At 61.7% G+C, this 19,617-nt stretch overlaps 1 protein-coding gene across 4 annotated transcripts in view; it reads right to left on the bottom strand.

Moving 5' to 3' along the window:
• Positions 1 to 19,617, bottom strand: part of DPYSL5 (dihydropyrimidinase like 5) — a 123,984-nt gene that overhangs the window by 85,648 nt on the left and 18,719 nt on the right. For 3 of the 4 annotated variants that reach the window (XM_042861475.2, XM_042861477.2, XM_042861476.2), the window contains exon 2: positions 6,464 to 6,728. In XM_042861475.2, the coding sequence (XP_042717409.2) occupies positions 6,464 to 6,724 (261 nt within the window). In that variant the 5' untranslated portion in view covers positions 6,725 to 6,728. Of the gene's footprint in view, positions 1 to 1,760; positions 1,896 to 6,463; positions 6,729 to 19,617 lie in introns of those variants that run through there. The other variant, XM_042861478.2, reaches the window with a different exon arrangement.

Here is a 19,617-nt window from a genome sequence, read left to right as displayed (position 1 = left end):
CAAAAACCCCGAGAAGGGGTCCAAGGTGCCTGAATCCTCCATCCTGCCCTGCCCAGCAGCGCTACCGAGCCAGCCACTGTCCCCGCTCTGCTCACACAGCAGGAGGGGATGCACCGCAGCGCTCCAGGCCTGCCCTTGGCCCGAGCTCCCCACTGGAGTTGGGGCAGGGAGGTGCCTGCAGACGGGCAGCAACCGCCCCAGGGGAGCCTGGGAGCTCTTTGTTGCTCCAGCCTCCAAGGGCTCGAGGCAGCCGGCCGCGTTCAGCCCCCAGCCAGCCCACAGGAGCGCCACACGGGGGAGACGGGCGGCAGGATGGGCTGAGGAGGAACAAAGCCAAACCAGCAGCGGGTCGGCACGACACACACCACCCAGCAGCCGGACAAAGAGGGAGCTTTGTTCTGCGCACATGGCCGGTGCAGCAGCCCCAGTGCAGGGAGGGGCAGGGCCTCTGGCCCCACCTCTGCCCACTCGCTTTGCCCCAAGTCGCACTACTACTGAGCCTTTCCCCCTGGAGCCGGGTTCAGCAGGGCCTGGGCGAGCGAGCCGGTTACCCCACTCGTCGGCAGCCCACGCTTCCACCGGCACTGCCCCCCTGGATCAAGGGCAGCAGCAGAGCTGGGGTGTGGGGGACACCAGGCTGTGAGCAGGGGGGCAGGGCCAGCCGAGGGCTAGATTAGCCAGGGGGCATCAGCAGAGGGCAGAGTGTGGGAGCGACTCAGGCTCCAGCCCCTCCCTTCCCGTTACGCACCAGCCGCCAGGTCCCTCCGGCCCAGCCAGGCTGCACCGAAAGGCCAGCCCCAGCCCCAGCCCATGGAACCGAGCTCGGGTCACAAACAGGGCAGTGCCCCCATGGGCAGCCCCTCAGGCCCGGCTGCCCCCAGGGTCGGTTCTGCTGAGCTCCAAGCTGCCAGTTCAATGAAGCCTGAGCCTAGGGGCTGGGAGGCGGGAGCAGCCAGTGCAAACCAGAGCAGAAGAAGGGGAGTCGAGGGCCGGGAGGGAGGCGTTGTGCTCCAGGCTGCGTTTGCAGTCCCTGGGCAGCAGAACCACCAGGGGCTCCCTGTGCCCAGCCCCCTGCGGCTGCAGCCCTTGCTCTGTGGCCAGAGGCGCTTAGTGACTGGGCACGGGTGGAGCAGGCAGCAGCAGGCCCATCACAGGGGCACTCGGGCACCAGGCTCTGCGCCCCCGGACGACATCTGTGCCGCAGCAGGGAGCGGTGGCTGCCTGGAGAGGGGTCTGGGACACCAGGATGCTCAAGGGACAGGGCCGCAGCGCCGAGCTGCCCCCTGCGCAGGGTAGGAGGTGGCAGACACTGCCCGGCTAACCAGGCTGTGCAGCCCCTGCCCCACCCCTTCTGGGGACACCCAGCGCCCGCTGGCACAAGCCGAGTGAGCGAGGGGCTGGCAGCTCCGGGCCCAGGCCCTGCAGAGCACCATCTCCTCCTCCCAGCACCAGCCCCACTGCCTCCCCTTCCCTTCCTGCACTCACTGCTGCTCCCTGAGGGAGACCCACCCGGCAGCCCCAGCTGGGAGCCTGCATGCAGCCCTGCTGAGCCCAACCCTGCTCGCCAGGAGGCAGCCGCAGACCCAGGCAAGCAGAGACGGCTCCACGGCCGCCTGCAGGCGGAGAGCACTGGCGAGGGCAGGCGGCTCACGGAACCGAGTTCCTGCCCCATTCAGCAGTCCTGCATGGGGAGAGGAGCTGGGGCCAGCCCCGCTCCTGCTCTTGGCACATGCAGTCACCGGGAGAGGGCGCTTACGGACCTGATGAGTCCCACTCCGAAGTACCCCGGTGAGGCTTTGGAGTCAGCGCCTCATTGAGATAAGGGGGCAGTTCACACGCGGCTGCTGCAGGCTCCAGGTAGATGTTACGCGTCGTTAACCATCCCAACGGGCCCAGGCTCCTTCGCAGCCCGCGGCTCTGGAATTAAAGCCCGAATTCTGCTGTGGGGTGGGTGCAGGTGTCACGGAGTCCCCGGGCGCTTCCTACAGTGAGTCCACCCTGGCGGGGTCCTGGGGAAGCCACAGGGTCCTGCACCCCCACTTCGCAGTCAGACGTGACTCTCAGCCAGCCAGTAAAACAGAGGTTTATTAGATGACAGGAACAGGGTCTAAAACAGAGCTTGTAGGTACAGAGAACAGGACCCCTCAGCTGGGTCCATCCTGGGGGGCAGCGAGCCAGACACCCAAGTCTGCACTTCACTCCTCATCCCCTGCTAGCTCCAAACTGAAACTCTCCAGCCCCTCCTCCTCTGGGCTTTGTCTCTTTCCCGGGCCAGGAGGTCACCTGATCTCTTTGTTCTCCAAGACCTTTAGCTATCCCCTTGCAGGGGGGAAGGGCCCCGACCATTAGTTGCCAGGAGACAGAGTGTTGGCCATTTATGTACACTGGCCCTTTGCTCTGCAACAATCTCACCCCCTAGAGACTTAAGAACTGCATAGGGGAAACTGAGGCACCCCTACATTATTCAGAGGAAACATTAAGAACAGTCCCACTTCGTCACAGCAGGTAACATGTAATCTAACAGACAGGGAGAGACAGGGGCGTACCTTAACTAGGCCAGACTGGGCCCGGACATTTGACCCTACTGGGATATGACAGTCTTCACTTCCCCTTCTCGGTGCTTGTGTAGCATGGCTGTTATGCATCTGCCACACCCACCCCAGAGGTGGCTGCATTGTAGGGGGGGTAGTATCCTTTATCTACCTCAGAGGGAGGAGGCAAGTGAGACTGTGGCACTGTTACTATCTGCAGAGGACCCCAAGGTGCCTGGATGGAGACATCCTACAAACCAGAGAGCAGTTTCCCCTGCCTTGTATGATGGAAATGCCTGAAATCCAGGGGTGAATTCCAGCTCCCCCCATGCCGGGGCTGTGGTCCTGGCTGCGAGGGGCCGGAGCAGTGCAGCAGGCCGGGCAGTTTCACCTTTCTGCTCCCCACCAATGCGCGCAGGGCTGGGGAGGCGGATCCCAGCAACCCAGCTCTTTGCCAGTCCCCACCCCTTCTCCAATTCCAACTGGCGCCAGAGCCAAGCCAAGGTTATCAAATCAGCCGCCCTGCAAACGGGAGAGCAGCCGGCACCCTGCAGCTGGGGGCGGGAGCGACTGGCCACGCAGCTGGAGGGCTCCAGGGAGCCACTCAGACCTCTCCCACTCACAGTGCTGAGCTGTGTTATGAAAACCCAGGGTGAGCCTGAGAACTGGAGCCCTCCGGCTGGGCCTGCTGGGACCCCAGCGCAGCGAGCGCCTGTCTCTGCGGGCACACTGCCCCTCCAGGCGCCGCTGCCAGGCTGCAGAGACGTCAGCCGCGTCTCTCCTATTGCCGCTGCCAGCTCGCCATGCCAGCCGGGAGAACGACATGGCTGGGAAGGGGGAGGCAGGAGCAGGGCCAGCGTGATGGCTTCCCCGGAGCCGGAGAAAAGGAAAGCCCCTTGCTCTGGGTTCTGATACCGCGCCCATCTGCCTCGGCTGGAGAGCCGCTCGCGCAAGCGGGGAAAAGGTGCGGATCCCGCGCAGCGCCTGGAGCAGAACGTGCAGGTCGGATGGCTGAGCACGGCCCCTGGCAGTTTGCCCATGAGGCCCCTGCAAGCAGGCAGGCCAGTGTCCAACAGTGGCAAGACCCTTCCAGTGAGTCCTAGTCACCGGCTTGCAGCCAGCTCCTGGAGACCAGCAGGCAGGGAGCCTGGACGCAGCACAGCCTCCATTCCCAGGGCATGGCCAAACCTGCCCTTCCCACCACAGGCTGCTCGGGAACGGGGGGCTTGCTGGGAGGAGCTGTCCAGTCGCTGTCCTCCTGCCCTCGGAGGCCGAGGCCGTGCATGGCCAGCGAAAGGAGGATTTCTAAGCTCCGCTCGAGGAGAGGCTAATCCGCTGAGAGCAGCTTCCTGTGTCTGGCATTTCAGTTAAACCAGGCCAAGAAGCCGAGGAGCCAGCGCCGCTGCCCTGACGAGTCAAGCAGCCAGGCCCCGCCCAGAGCGGGTCCATGGCGTCTCCCCGTTCAGCTCCCGCCTGCAGGAGGCGCCCTCGGAGCACGGCGCGAGTTACAGACTGCGCACAAGGCGAAGGCAGGCAGCAAGGTTCAATGAAAGGAATTCAGCCCATTAACCATCAGATGAGAACCGTGAGCCCCAGGGACGGCAGATCCTGCACCTGGACGCACACAGACAGCACAGTATTCCCATCGGGATCCCCTTCTTCTAGCCACTGGGGGAAGACAGGACACTGGGCGAGATGGAGCTTTGGGCTGACCCAGGATGGCCACTCTCAGGTTCTTATCCAGCTGTCCGGGAAGTGCTAAGTCTCATCTTCAGAGCCTACGCATTGCTCCTGGGACTGGACGAGAATCCCCGTGCTGCATGGCGTGAGTGATCAGGCAGTTGGGCTGGGCCAGGTATGCCGGGCGAATCTGCACTGCTTGGCACATGCCCACGTGAGAGAGAAACGTGCACCCCCTTCCCTAGTGCAGAGCGACACGCGCCTTGGGCCTGAGCCGTGCTCTGAGCTGAGGATGGGGGGGATCCATGGTGCCAAATTGTGTAGGCCCCCAATCTCCATGCTTTAGTCAAATGGAGCTTCAAGCCAGATGTCATAACCCAGCGCCATGGGCAGGCACCTGCTTTGCTACGCTCCCTCCCCGCACAAGAGCAAGGAAGAGCGGGCGCCTGGAGTGGGCACGCCATGTCCCCGCAGGATGGCGTGTTTACTCGGGGCCAGTCAAGAGACGCGATTCTCAGGCAGCGTCGCGCTTTGGTGCACGGTGCTTGACGAGGTCACGGGGCGACTGCAGGGCTCCTGGACCCAGAAGCCAACCCCGGACGCACAGACGCCGACTTTCCAACGTGCCAGGGGGGCTCGACCCCCAGCTCTGCCCCAGGCCCTGCCCTCATTCCTCACCCCCAGCACCTCCTGCACGCCATGTAACAGCTGATTGTGACGGGTGGGAGCTGCGGGGAGGTGTTGATCAGTGGGGCCTGCAGGCAGGCAAGAGGCACTGCGGGTGGGAGGGAGGAGTTAATAGGGGAGCAGCCGGTGAGCGCTCAGAACCCACTCTCTTTCCCCCAGCCCTGGAGCACCCACGCAGTCAGCGCCAATGCCTTGCAGTCGGCCTTGTCAGACCTGCTCTGCTCCCTCCTGCCAGGGCGGGTCGGGAAGAAAGCCTGGCCACCAAGCCGCATGAGCAGAGCTTGCTCCCACCTCCCGGCTGGGGGGAGGAACAGGCCACTGGGCTGAGGAACAGCTGCCATCCCCGAGCACACATGCGGCAGGCCCGGGAAAGCAGGGCGGGGGAGCCGGCTGCACAGATCCAGCAGCCTGGGCGTTCCCCAGTCTGGCCAAAGGGGACCCCACAGCAAACCCAACTGCAGCCTTCCACGCAGCAAGCACAAGCTCCACCCACTGGCCCAGAGGGGTGTGGAGGGAGCAGGCCCAGAGGAGCCCATCGCTGCCCCAGCCGGGATGCAGGGTTTCGTGTAGAGCCAGGTACAGCAGCACTACGGCTGCTCTTTGCAGAGCCTGGGAATCTCACACACACACAGAACTGGGTCGGGCTGCTGATTACCCAGGCTGGGGACAGAGCGAGCAGCTGCACATGGGCACACCTCAAGGACAGGACGCTGCCCAGCAAGGTAAGAATTGCTATCCCATAGGGCTCTGCCGCCCCAGGAGAACACTCCCACCCTACTAACGGCTTCACTGAGCCCCTCCCTCCTCCCAGTTAGCCACAGAGCCTCCACCGGACCAGCAGCGACTCCGAGACGGAGAATCAGCTGAACCCGAGCTCTCGGTAAGACGCTGTGGCCAGAAGTGCTAGTGCGACCTGGAGAAGTAGGAGCAGAGGAGTGATTTTACCTCTAGTTGGCACTGGTGCGATCGCTGCTGGAATCCTGTGCCCACAGTTCAAGAAGGGTGCTGGTAAATTGGCGAGGGGACCGAGAAGAGCCGCGAGAATGACTAAAGGGTTAGAAAACCTGCCTGATGGCGATAAGCTAAATTGATTGAGCTCGGAGTCTAACAAGGGTTCATGGGGACGTGGTCACAGAACCTACAGGGGGAAGGAACGTTTAGTAACGGGCCTGTCAGGCTGGCAGGGGAAGGGCTGACCCGAGCCAGGGGCTGGCAGCTGAAGCCAGACAGCTCCAGACCGGCAGGAAGGAGTAGGTTCTTAACAGGGAGAGGAAGTAACCAGTGGAAATTTCCCGTGGGCCATGGTGCTTGTTTCAGTCCAGCCCAGATGTTTTCCCAGAAGCTCTGCTCTGGGCTGCGCTATCCAGGGGGTCGGACAGGATGAGCACAATGGTCTAGGAATCACCTGAGCCGGAGCGAAGCTGCTGCCTTGAAGGAAAGGCCTTTCACCCTCACCCCCCCAGCAGCAGCCCACGGGGACCCAGCTCAGGTTTCTCTTGCAGGGAGAAGAGCATGTGCCAGGCCCACTCTCCAGCGGCATCACTAGCCCACCGGGCCGCAGGTACCTTGGTGCCGTGGTAGAAGTCGTCCACGCAGGTGGCGTTCATGAAGGTCTGGTGGAAGTGAGTGCTGGTGTCGATGCCGCCCGGGATCACCAGCTTCCCGGTGGCATCGATCACCTTGGCCCCTCCCGGGATCATGAGCTCCCGGCCCACTTGCTGGATGATGCTGTTCTCGATGTAGACGTCGGCCTCCAGAGTGCAGTCGTCATTCACCACCTTCCCCCCCTTGATGAGGATCCGCATCGTGGCCGAGTTGGCAAGCATGGCTCTGAAAGGGGAGACAAGCAGCGGGTTAGGGTCAGCCACCCACAGGCCCCTGCAGCCCCCCACCATGCCAGTGCCTGCCTGGCACCACTAGAGCTGGGGGGAGGGGGGGAGGAGTCGGGAGCCCCATTTCCCTGCCCTGCAGCACCTACAGAAACCCCTCAACCCCCGGCCAGACCCACTGCTTCCATCCCCAGCAGCTAGCGAGATGGCCGGCACTCAGGTGAGACCTGGTCACTGCAGCGAAGGACAGAGGGGGTCTACTTCCCACCCACAGCCGCGGCAGCTGGTGGAACAGAGGGCTGGTGGAAGGAGCCTGGGAGGGAGATGCGGCGTCAAGCGGCCGTGTGTTGGAAGGGGGGCGGCCGGACAGATTCGAGAAGGGCGAGCTTCTGGGGCTGGTGGATTTTGGGGGTCACATGCATTGACTGAGGGGGCAGAGCTTTTGGAGGGAGCCCTTGTTAGCGCTGTCCCAGCACAATGCCAGTGCAGGGTCACTGCAAAGAGCCACTCTGTCCCGGGGCTGGAGGGGAAAGGACATAGCGCAGCTGCAGCCCTGAAGGAGCTGTTAGCCGACACCTCCCTCCCTCCCTCCAGCAGTGCACTCGGGGCCAGCCTGGGCTGTCCAAGGGGGGGGGGGTGTCTCAGACACCTGGCCCCATATGAGTGCCCATGCCCTGCCCCACTGAGCCTTGCTGGCTTTGACTGTGGGGGCAGCCCCTTCTCTGCTGCCATAGACACAGCACGAGAGGCTGGGGACGCAGCTGGCTACCAGGAGCCAGGGAGAGACCGCAGCGGGGACTGGGCGAGGCAGGCATGGCTGCCTCTCCTCACGGCTTAGCAGCACGTGGGCGCAGAAGGCCTGGCTGGACTCTCACCCCAGGCCAGATGCACGCTGCTCACAGTAATGGGGGAGCCCCTGGCAAGTAGGGGGGACACTGGCATCAAAGGTGGGTGGAAACAGGCCTGTGCCAGCCAGTGACTCCCACTGGCCCGCCCTTGGCTCACAGGGACATTCTGTAATGGATGGTGGGCGTGCAGAGGGCAGGAGGGTTGGGCAGGGTGCCCGTCCCTTTAACAGCAGATGCTCTGGGAGCCCCTGCCAGTCTCCCAAGGGCGCTCTCCACCGGAGCGAGCGGCTGCTGGGGCTCTCCATGGGAAAGGCTGTGGGCAGGCTAAGCCAGCCTTCGGGCCTGCTGCGGGGGAGGGGAGCATGGAGCCAGGGATTACCCTGGAGGTGCCGAACACCCGCCAGCCCCTGGTGTATGTAAACAGCGGATTATCCCAAGGCAAACCTAGAAGATCAGCACGCTGGGGCCATCACGGGGGCTCAGAGGGTGGACGCAGGGCAGCAGCTGCCCCTGGACCCCCCTTCCAGGCAGTGGTTTGCTCCCCAGCTGCCGGCGCGCTTGGGTTTCCAAGCTGCGTGCACAGTGGCAGATCCTGGGCCCTAAGCGCAGGAGCCATGTGGATGCATCTTTCAGGAGCAGCCTCATTCTCTTGGAGTTCGGACACCAGCGCTCGGGCCCAGCTGGAGGGGCAGGGAGCAGCCAGAGCCCTGGGGACGGGTGCAGGAAGTCCAAGAGGGGTATGGCTGGAAAGCCTGCTGGATCCCACCCCATACTCGGAGTGTCCCAAGCCTCTGTTTGCTAGAAGCTGGGAGCGGACGATGGGGCTGGATCACTCAGTTGTCTTGCTCTCTTCATTCCCTCCGAAGCACTTGGCACTGGCCGCTGTCGGAAGACAGGACACTGGGCTAGATGGACCAGTGGTCTCCCGCAGCGTGGCCGTTCCTACAGCAGAGCTCTTCAAAAAACCTCCAGCCTTGCCAGTGCTGGAGAATCTGCCACAGCCCTTGGGAAATGGTTAATTCTCACTGTTAAACACTTTGGCCTTATTTTCAGTCTGAATGTGTCTAGTTTCAAACTCCAGCCCCTGGATGGGGTTAGACCTTCCTCTGCTAGACTGAAGAGCCCAGTATTAAATATTTGTTCGCTATATTGATACTTTTAGACTGCGATCAAGTCACCCCTTAACCTTCTCTTTGTTAGGCTAAATAGACTGAACACCTTGAGTCTGTCATTATGAGGCAGGTTTTCTAATCTTGTGGCTCTTCTCTGATCCGTCTCCAATTTCATCCACGTCCTCCTTGAATTGTGGGGACCAGAACTGGACATGGGATTCCAGCAGTGGTTGCACCAGGGCCACATACAGAGGCAAAAGAACCTTTCGACTCCTACTCAAGACTCCCGTTTATGCATCCCAAGATGGGATGTCTTTTAGCCACAGCATCACACTGGGAGCTGATTGTCCATCACAACCCCCAAACCTTTGTGCAGAGTCCCTGCTGCCCAGGGTCGAGTCCCCCAGCCGGGGAGTAGGGCCTGCACTCTTTGCTCCTAGATGCACGCATTTACATTCAGCCATGTGAAAAGGCATTTTGTTTGTGCCCAATTTACCAAGCGATCCACAACGCTCTGCATCCGATCTGTCCTCTTCATTATTTACCACACCCCCATTTTTGTGTCATCAGCCATCGGGATCAGGGATGAATTTATATTTTCTTCCAGCTCATTGATAAAGATGTTTAATAGCCTAGGGCCTAGAACTGATCTTTGCGGGTGGAAACACCCACTTGATGACAATTCCCCATTTACAATTACGTTTTGAGACCTATCAGTTAGCCAGTTTTTAATCCAACTCTTCAGTTTACTCAGGACAGCCCTGTGGCCCCTGGACTACCTGTGCCAGCACCCAACCCAGCAGCTCCCTGGCCTCTAGGCGCTGCCCCAAGGCAGGCAAGCAGAGCTAACACCCATGGAGAACCCCACCACCCTGCCCTCAGCAAGGGCAGGGGACGCCCTAGCCCCACCTTGCACTGAGCCCCCGCTGCCTGCTAGGAGTCCACAGCCCAATGCACTCAAGGCTCAGCCACGGAGCGGAGATGAGCCAGAGGGGGGACCCGCGTGGCAGGAGCCCGCCCTGTTCACTAGGGTGGCAGCAAAGGCCATAGGGGCCCTTGGAGACAGAGCAGCCACTTGAATCCAGGTCACTAAACATCAGGCGCTGTCCCCACGCTGCTTCCTCCCGCCGCGGCTGGGGAGCAGAAGCAGCAGCAGCTGCCTGGCTGGCCTGCACCTGGGGAAGTTCCCTTATTTTAAAACCAAATGTAGACAGACGGGGAGGGCTGTCCAGCAGCTGGGGTCACCTGAGGGCCGAGGCCAGCGGCGCTCCTGGAAGCCTGGCAGCTGTGCAGACAGCTGGGTGCTGGACTCTGACGCTGCCTTGCCCAGTCAGCGGGAGAACCGGGCTGGGGGTGGGGAGATGACCTGCAATGGGGGCACTTGCTTCACGATGTCCAAACTGGCTTTGTTTCAAGCAGAGAAAGGACGCCGGGCCATGACCCCCTGAAAGCTCACAGTCCCACACGGCTGCTCCCTCCCTGGGGCACAAGGCAGAACAGCCGCTGCACCACAGCCAGAGCGTGACCCGAGGGAACGCCCCCGGCCCAGCAGAGCCATGTCGGGGGGGGGGGGCGGGGGGCACAGTAGGCTGGGAAGATGGAGGGAGACACGTTTTCCCAAAGGCGAGCGCCTTCTGCTGGGGTGGAGGAGTCATGCTCCCAATCCCCAGTCCGGAAAGGCCAGCGGGGCTGTATACGGGGCACCCCAGCTTACCTGGCTGAGCCCCAAACGCCCGCCCCCCTCGCTCGCTCAGCACTAAGCCAGCCCACGTCAAGCAGCCGCCGGGGACTCCAGCAGGGAGCATTGGGGCTATTAGCAAAAGGCTTCTAAGAGAGGCCAGACAAGACCCCAGCAGCACAGGGCCCTGGCCCAGGAGCGAGGGGTCTGGTTGGGCTGCACCCCTTTCCCTGCCAGCGACTGCTCTTTGCTCCGTGGGACATTTCATGATGGAGCGCGTGCACCTGGTGACCACAGAGAATGGGCAGTGCCAGGCTGGCCGGGGCATTGCTCAGCGACCCTCTCAGAGCCACTCTAGTCCTCAGGTGCCTCTCCTCCAATGCCTACCTGCCCACGAGATGCTGGCCAGCTTGCCAGGAGCAGGCCTGTGCAGCCAACCTCCCCCACCCCTGCTGCTTTCGATCCTCTCCAGCCCGTCGCCCATTCCCAGCTTCTGGCAAACAGAGGCTAAGTCGCAGAGGCGCCTCCGCAGGGACCTCGAATCCATTCTTAAACCCCCGCTCCCACCTTTATGCCCAGGCATCGCCCCCATCCTGAGCACCTGCATCGCTGCCCGCCCGCCCACAGATGGCTTTGCCGTCAGCTCAACAGGCCAAACACTGGCTGCTCGTTCTCCCCAAGACGCCCTCTTGCAAGCCACGTGCTCACAGCGCGACTCAGCTTCCACCCTCAGCTCCTTCGGCAGCCCCGGCTTCTCCAAGTGCCAGCATCGTTCCTCCCGCACGCTCACGGCTGCTACTGGCACGAACGCAGCCTCCTCTTCACAGCAGGCTGCAGCTACCCCTCCTCGCCGTCTGCTGCCAGCGCAACCCTCACCCCCGCGAGAATCCCTTCCCAGTCATCAGTGCTGCTCCCTTGTCTCCCCCACCCACCGCCGGCTGCTCCTGCCTCACCACTCCCTTCGCCTCCTTCTCCCACTGGTGTCTCCACAATCTCTTCCCACGCCTGTGAGCTCGCCTCCTCCACGCCCCTTTCTATCGGCCTGCACTCCAATCCCCCCTGCTCCCGGGAAGTGGAGCATCCCTGGACCAGCAGCAGTGCGCTAAAGCCAGGCCAATCCAGCCTACCAGCCACGCCCCAGCCCCTCCCTTCATCTGGGCACAGCCTGCTGCAGCTCCGAGGGCAGGGACAGTGCCCCTTGTTCGTAGCCCATGGGGCCGCATTAGTGCCAGGGCTCGGGACAGCGAATTGCTTTGTGTTGAAGGGCTGCACTTTGTCCCTCATCACACTGAAGGGACATAGTTACAGAGGTGCCCAAGACGTGCTGGGAGACAGACCCCTTAGGAAGAGGGAGCTTAGTCTAAAACATCAACCCTCCAGACACTTACATGTGAGGGCTGGGCCGCCCCACGCAAGGGGAGCAGTCATGGAGTCAGACACTAGGGGTATGGTGACGCTGCTCACTAAGCCTGGCTCGGTGGGACCCACACCGGTGGATCTGGGTTTCCAAGCCTGCACTTGAGTGTCCACACTGGATTGTGGACCTGGCTCTCTCAGCCATGCTAACACGTCCATTCTGCACCACACTGACCTTCTAACACAGGCCTGCGGCTTGCCCTGCATCCACACTGCAAAGTGACGGGGCTTGGCCCAGTCAGAGCAGGACTGGGCCTCTGACCCACTCCCAGAACAGGGCCCTAGGACCCCAGTCCTGAGTGCTTGCTGACCTGATTTGCGTGGGGACAGACCGAGGCTTGGGACCCAAACAAGGGTATGTCTACACAGCCCACGGGAGCGAGCCACCATGCTACAAATAGCAGTGTGGCCATGGCGACTTAGGCTCTGAACCCACCCCCAGCCTAGGCTCCAGAGCCCACCCAGCCACGTCCGTCTAGCTGGTTTTAGCGCGGTCAGCCCAGGCGCCGAGACTCGCAGCCGCTCGCTGTGCGGACATTGCCCCAGTGCGACTAAGGAGCCATGGGGAGGCTCCAATTCTGGAAAGTCCCAATCCAGCTTTATAGGCCACAGCACTTGGCAGCCAAAGAGCCCCTCGGCCAGGCTGTGGCAGGTCTTGCTCCCAGCCCCTTCACTACCCTCGAACCCTCCCGCCTGGCCTTCTGGAGAGATGCCAGCCCCATTCCAGGAAGAGAAGGCTGCCCAGAACAGAGTCCATCCCACCTGCTCCAAGACAGGGAGCCAGCACTCCAGCAGGGCTCACAGTCCGTCCCCAGGGACTGACCGAGTAAGGCCAGAAGGGACCAGTGGGATCATCTCCTCTGACCCCGCATACACGAACGGCCACACGCAGATCCACGCGGGGCCGCCATCGCTCACAGGGCTTCCCCTTATCCACAGCTTTCTAGCCCTGCCGCCGAGCGTTTAGAGGTCTCCTCTCTTCGCCACGAAGAGCACGGCCACCCACAGACTCAGCTGGGAGCAGGGAGAGAGGCACTACAGGACCTGGCAGCTCTCCAGGATCCCCACCAGCCCAGGGATCACAGCTGTGAACTCAAACCGCTCCCCAGGAGTACGTCAGTGGGGTCCCTCCCGCCTTGTTCTCACCTGCTCCCGGAGCGCAGCCAGTGCCTCGGGATTTTCTCGAGATCGAAGCCAGCGTGGGCCTCCTCTGGTCAGAGCAACGCGGAGGAGCCCCTCTGACAGCAAACGTACCAGACATGCTGCCCCAAACCTGCTGGCTCTTCTACGGCCACGCCCAGAGGTCTCCTCGCTACCAAGCAGTGCAAGGAGCGTCTGTGGGCTGGCTGCTCACCCCCAGGGTATCAGTGACACTACTGGGGCTGGCCCTGCCCTATACGGTTTGCAAAGGAACACGTGGCCCAGGAAATGGACTCCGAGCAGACAGATTTCCAAGGAGACCTGGTGGGATCCTGGCTTGGGTTTCTGTCACGGCCTACACTTAACCACAGCTGTTATAGCACGCCCTGTGGGGAGTCCGCTGGTGCCAGCTCAGCCAACTACCTTCCCTCTCCAGTCTGCAGCCACCTGTACGGAGAAGGTTGATGGGAGAGGACGTCAGGTGAGTACCTCCCAGCCATTAGCCTGAGTTACCTGCACCATTCCTAGGGTGGGCGCCTCTCTGCGGGAAGTGGCAGAGACCTTTACCCAGCCCCTCAGCTCTGAGCCTTGCACCAGATTTGTAGGTGCCACGAGCGGAGCCTGGGGAAGCAGTCTCTGGCCTCTCTCAAGATGGGGCTTCTAGGAGCAGGGCCAGGAGCCAGAGGCCCCAGGCTCAGCCCCTAACACCAGGGACCAGGCCTGAGCTGCTCCGAAGAACAAGTTTGGAGCGCGGTCGAAGGCCTGTGTGTTTCCCTGCCGGGGTGGAAGCGGTGACAATGGGCCAGACCCCTCGGCTCCGGAGGATCTAGCACTGGGCCCCTGGGTGCAATCTTCCACCCCGCATTAGTAGTGACCCAACCCATTAGAGAGTGACCTTTGGCCAGCTCTGTCTCCACCAGGGCAGGGCTAAAGGAAGGGCCAGGGACTGACCGAGGGGCCCCCGCAGAGCCAGGCCCACGTGCCCTCCCCCCCCGGAAGCGCTGCCAGGCGGATACGGAAGACACTGACCCGTCGCACGGTGCACCCTGCCTGGGGAGAAGATTCCCTTGTTTGGGTGTTAAACCCAAGCCCAGATCACACAGCCTGGGCGTCTCTGGGGGGCTCTCCCCCAGCCCCAGAGCCCAGAAGTCCTGGACTGTGGAGGATGTTGGCCTCTCCTCCTAACAGCAAGTCACGCAGGCACTAATCCTCCGCAGAGCACATCCTGGGGCAGCCCCCCAGCAGCTCCCCTGTGACCCACAGCATCCTTCCTCCTGCTCCCTCCTCTAGCATTTGCACAGAGTCCCCCGGGGACAGCTCAGCTCTGACAGAGAGACCGGTCACATTCAGCAAGGGCTGTGCCCTCGATCCGGAGCTGCCAAGGCAGGGTCTAGGTCCCAGGAGCAGCCCCTCGCCCCACCCGACACCGCCAGAAAGTCCCACCCTGCGAGGGTGGAAGCCACCGAACTCCAGGAGGGAGGCCACTGAGCGAGACCAGAAGGCCATGCCTGGCATGGGGTGCTTTGGAGGTTCTGACGAGCACCAAGCGTCTGCATGCGTGTAGTAGAGGAAGGGCCCGGTGCTGTGCCAGGCAGGACTGAGAACAGCTCTGTCCCTCCCTCACTCCGGCCACTCTTCCCTGCAGTAGCAGGCTGCCCATGGGTCTCGCCTACCTGCTCTGCCGCCCCTGGATCTCCTTCTCCGAGAGCCATCAGACCGAGCACCACGTGAACCACTCTCTCTGTGCATCACTGTGCAGCCTGGCGGCTAGCTACCGGGGCCTCACTCCCCCACAGGGCACAGCCCTGACGCTACCGCCCGACACTGCTGCTTGGGAAGAAGGGATGCGGAGAGTTAGTTGGGGGCCCAGTAGTGGGAGACTATCCACAGGCCCAGCACTGCAGTCCTACGAGTCGAGTCGCCTCCTGGCCAGCCAGCAGAAGGCAGTTTCCACCCACTGGAGCCAGGGAGCTGCCCCAATCCCCGCCCCCACGCAGAGGGAGTGACTGTGGGGGGATGCGACGGGAGGGGACTGACCTACCAACCAGCTGAGGCTGGGCAGAGGGGGCAGAACGGCGAGACATGGCCCCGGGGTGCTCTAGGCCAGAGAGAGTCAGTGATCTATTGTACGAAGGCCCAGGCGGTTCGGGCCCTGTTTCAGCACCTCACGCTGGTCAAGATCAACCGCCCTGGCCACGGGCCAAGGAGCAGCCACAGATCCTGCTGGGGGTGGCACTGGCAACAGGGGAAGCCCTCGCTCCCATCATGGCCATGGAGGGGTCCCCAGCGAGAGACAGGCTGAGCAGTCCTGACCCTTCAGGTCATCTCACAAATGGTCTCCACTGTCGCCACCCTCGGATCCCTCGAGGGCAGCCACTCCGCAGTGCCAGCCTGGCTGCTTCTCCGGCACCTGAACCCTGCGGTACCAACCTCACTCAGCACAGGACTCATTCTCCCCACGTCCCCTTCTCTGCCAGGCCCCGAGAAATCCACTCTTCTGTGCAGCACACCCTGTCAAGGCAGCGCCCCCCGCCCTCACTCCGGCTAGCTTCACCACCCACCACGGCCAGGGTGTTTTCAGACAGACAGCGCCCACTCGCTCCCAGGAGACGCAGAAAGGGGACAGAGCTGCCACGCGTGCAGCATGGCTCCGGTCAGACGGGGCCCAGTACACCAGCCACTCCCAGGGTAACCGGCCCTACCCATTGCTAAGCACCAGCGTGCAGCTCTTCGCATCGGGCAATCCCGGGCGCAGGCTCTGGGGCACAGGGTAACACGGGGAGAACAGCCGTCAAGTGCTTCCCCATGACAGGTGCAGGACAGGCAGCATCGCAGAGCACACACGACCCCCACCAGTGTGCCTCAGGCCTGGCCGAGTGCAGCCACCTCTGGGAGCCATGCACCTGGCTGCAGATTGCCCACAGGAGCAGCCCACTGGGAAGCTGGTGCTCCCGAAGTCTGGGGAGCGGGATCGTCGCCTTCCCCAGGTCCCAGAGCTGGCTGGCTCCGTTGGCACAAGATGAACCATTTTGGGAACAGACAGGAGACCCTCGAGCATGAACCTCCCCAATCAGGCAAGGGCGTGAGTGGACCCGTGGACCAGGCCCCAGCCCTGAGCCCTGGGAGAGGCCTAGGACCACCCGGGTGGAGCCAGGCCTTGGGAGCAGCAAGCAGGACAGGGGTGTCAGCCAGGGCCTGTCTCCGCTCCCCAACACCTCCAGGGATGGCAGCCGGCTGAACTTCCGTCCTGCCCCTCCGCAGGCTGTGCCCCCCACTGCCCATCACCCCACAGCTCTGGGCCTCCCTTCCCTGCTCCCTTTGGATGGATTGGGGGGGCTCTTTAGGGCCGAGACTGCCTCTCCCTGGGTGTGTGCAGGCCCCCGCCCCGGCTCTGCACTACTGCAACATAAACGGGTTTAGTAGGGTCAGATTATCGGCGAAGGTCGACAAACAGCCACTTCACCAGACACGGACACAAAACTACTTCCCCCGATGACAGACAGACAGCTAGGCCAAGAAAGAAAAATGCTGCCCGAGAACGCAGAGGTTCACTTAAGGCCGTTTACTTTGGATATTCGGACGTAGGGTTTTGACCATTTCTTTGAACGGTTACAAAGCTTTAAACTCTTTTAGACAAAGTGTACGGTCAGTAAATCATTGTCTCCCCTGCTGTTTAACACCCCCCATAATTTCCCACCACTGTGAAAATCGGAATGGATAAAAATTTAAAAAAAGCTTAAAAACCCTCAAACTCTGCCAAGCCCCTATACAGAGGTGCAGCCCAGCACCCTGGGCAAGTCAGGGGTCACGGGCCCCACGCTGAAGGGCCCAGGATTGGGACTGCCAGCGAGTGCCCTCCCGGCAGTGCAGAGGGAGGAGAACTCCCTGACCCCAAGCCAGCCAGGGACCAGATCAGCACCACTGCTGCAGATAACCCTTCCTCGCCCAGCTCCGCCTAGGGGCTGGTAAAGAGCTGCAGGAAATATGCACCTGGATTGGTGGCAAGCCAACGACCTGGGAGGAAAAGGTCCCTTATCCACCAGCCTTCCCTCCTGCACCATCTGCTCCAAGGACAAGTCACAAGCCTCAGGAGAGGTCCCTCTGCGCACACGCTCCCATCCCCATGTTTGTCTCATTCAGTGTACACCAGAACGGGGTCCTGTTAGCACTGCACACAGGGCTGCCTGCAGCAGCAAGAGCAACGCGGCTGCCGCTTTGACTAGACAAGGCAGCAGCTCGGGGAGAGACTATGGAAGAAAAACACCCTGAATGGGCACCTCTCTTCCCCACCTCCCCTCAGCAGGGGGTGGGCGCCAGCATGAAGGAAGATGGGGAGAGCACTGGCTCAAATCATGTGCGACTGGCTCCAGAATTCTCTCCCTATAGGCTCCATTTTTCTTCATCCTTGTGGAAAACCAAGGGTCTGACTTGCACGACACCAGCAGCTTTCCAGCCCTAGAGTATGCTGGACTCTGGATTGCTGGCTGGACAACCCAGGGATGGGGGGCCTGGTAGGACATAACTCCCCCCCCACCCACCCACACACTTCTCCTGGCTTATTTACAGCTGTGCTTCACTCTGGGCCTCTAGACGGCATCTTCCCTAGCACTCCCTGGATCTGACCAGGGCTCCAGCTGAGCTCGTGGCCTCAGGGCCTGACAGACAGGGACCCGTCGGGCCACAATCTTACTTCCAGCCGCCTGCTTCTCGGTGAGCCCACCTGAGGGAATGCCATACCCCCACCACACACACAAGGGCACCGAACGCACCAGGAAAACAAACGTTTAACCAGACCGAGGCTCCACGAGCCAACGGCTCAGTCCTGCATCTCCGAGCACATCCAAACACAATCTTACACAGCATCTTCCGTGCACACCGCCGCATCACCCGGCTCTCCAAAGGAAAGATCTGTTCGGGCAGAGTGCCAGATGCAAGAAGCAGGCACTGCCGGCTGACTACCAGAGCTACTCACAATCACAAAGACAACAAGATTTCTTCTTGCCTGGTGGCAGGCGGCCTCCCTTTCTCCTGCCAGCTGAAGAATCACATCACCAAGGAGCTGAGCTGAGCTCCGTTCTCCTCCCCAAACGAGCTTTACAGTCGTAGCTACTGACTGCACAAAGCAGGTTCCCTTGTGCTGCCTCCCTGGCTGGGAAGCTAACGAATTCAAGCCATTGTTCGGGAGCAGACGCCATTTGCCATGACTTTAACATAGTCAATTACAAACCAGACCACATCTGCCAACAAGTCTCTCTAACCCATTCGCAGCCATCTTCCACGTCTGCAGCCATCAGCTAGCCAACCGCTATTGTCTGCCAAGGAGGGACTCGGGCTTCTAATTTTGAAGACTGATTAATTCAGATGTATGGGGAGCAGTCCCTGAAAGGCTGAGCGGGGGGGGGGGGGGGGGGGGAGGGTGCCTGGTTCTGGCACCAGACACCGCAGTGCAAACCTGGGAGAGGATTTGGGACCACCCCATACAGAACAGCAGACACTCCCACTCCTCTCTGCATAGCCCACTTCCTAATCCGCAGGGAGCAGTGACGGCTGACCCCCTGGCTCAGCCTCTGCGGCAGGTGGGGACACAGGGAAAGCACCAAGTGAGCCAGAAGCAGAAGGCAGCGTGGAGGGGTGAGCTGATGGGAGCAGTGCAGGTATTGCAGGCTGATGGGAGCAGAGCGCAGGCCACGGACGTCCTTGCAGAACACACACACACACGGGCGCTCCTAGGCTTGTGTTCTAGGTCAGCGTACGAACCAGCTGCCAAGCAGGGGAACGGCCCGACAGACTGACATGTTCAGGGGAGGGAGGGGAGCACAATGATAAGAGACATTTGTACCAGCCAGGAACACGCTCAGGGCCAGATAAAGGAAGAGGCACACTCCAGAAGCCAGCCCCCAGGAAAGGCTGCTTCCCAGACTGTCTTTGCCCCGCAGCACTGCACTGCTCGGCTCTGCCTGCCCTCCACACGCCGCCGGCTACCGACTGAGCGCTAGGCTCTCACCGCCTCAGCATGGTTTAATAGCTGCTGGTTACATCCATTGATCTGTACTTGTTCTGGTGCGAGAGGCAGAGAAGCCACAGGGTCAAGGGCCACACTCAGCAAGGCGCCTTTCCCAAGCAGGCAGTTTAGAGGCAGGGCCAGTCCCATGGGAAGAGGGGAGGACGCAGGAGCCTGCCAAATCCCAGGGCCCTCATTCTGAGGGGCAAGGGCAGAAGCCGATTCCAAAACTGAGCTGGAGAAGCCCAGTCCGTCTCCTGGGGCCAGCACGGCATTGCTCCCTCCACACCATTATGCACTCGCACTTCAGCCAGGCCACGTCCAAGTGGCTCAAGCAATGGAGTCCTGGCTGTTTCCAGCTGCAAAAATTCGATTGCTGTTGCTTTGCCATCACGCCGGAGCTGCCATCTGAGCAGCCCGGGGCCTGCGGAGGCGTCTGTCTGCCTCCCTCACACCCCCAAAGGCTGGGACGTGTCTGCGCACAGATGGGAGCGCTTCTATCCAGCCTCGCTGCAAAGGTTCCTTTACCACAAGGCAACACGCCCACAGGGAATTTAGTACCATCCCTCCGGGGCGCTAGAGCTGCAGCCCTTCAGGCCAGGAACCACAAGGGGCTCAGCTGAGGTTTGGGAGACGGAAATCTCCCCCCAAATCACGGCTCTAGAACAGCAAGCAGCAGCGGCCCGGCAGGGGCC

The sequence above is a fragment of the Chrysemys picta genome, chromosome 3, assembly GCF_011386835.1.
Source record: "Chrysemys picta bellii isolate R12L10 chromosome 3, ASM1138683v2, whole genome shotgun sequence".
Lineage (NCBI taxonomy): Eukaryota > Metazoa > Chordata > Testudines > Emydidae > Chrysemys > Chrysemys picta.
This window is presented reverse-complemented; position numbering and strand designations above follow the sequence as displayed.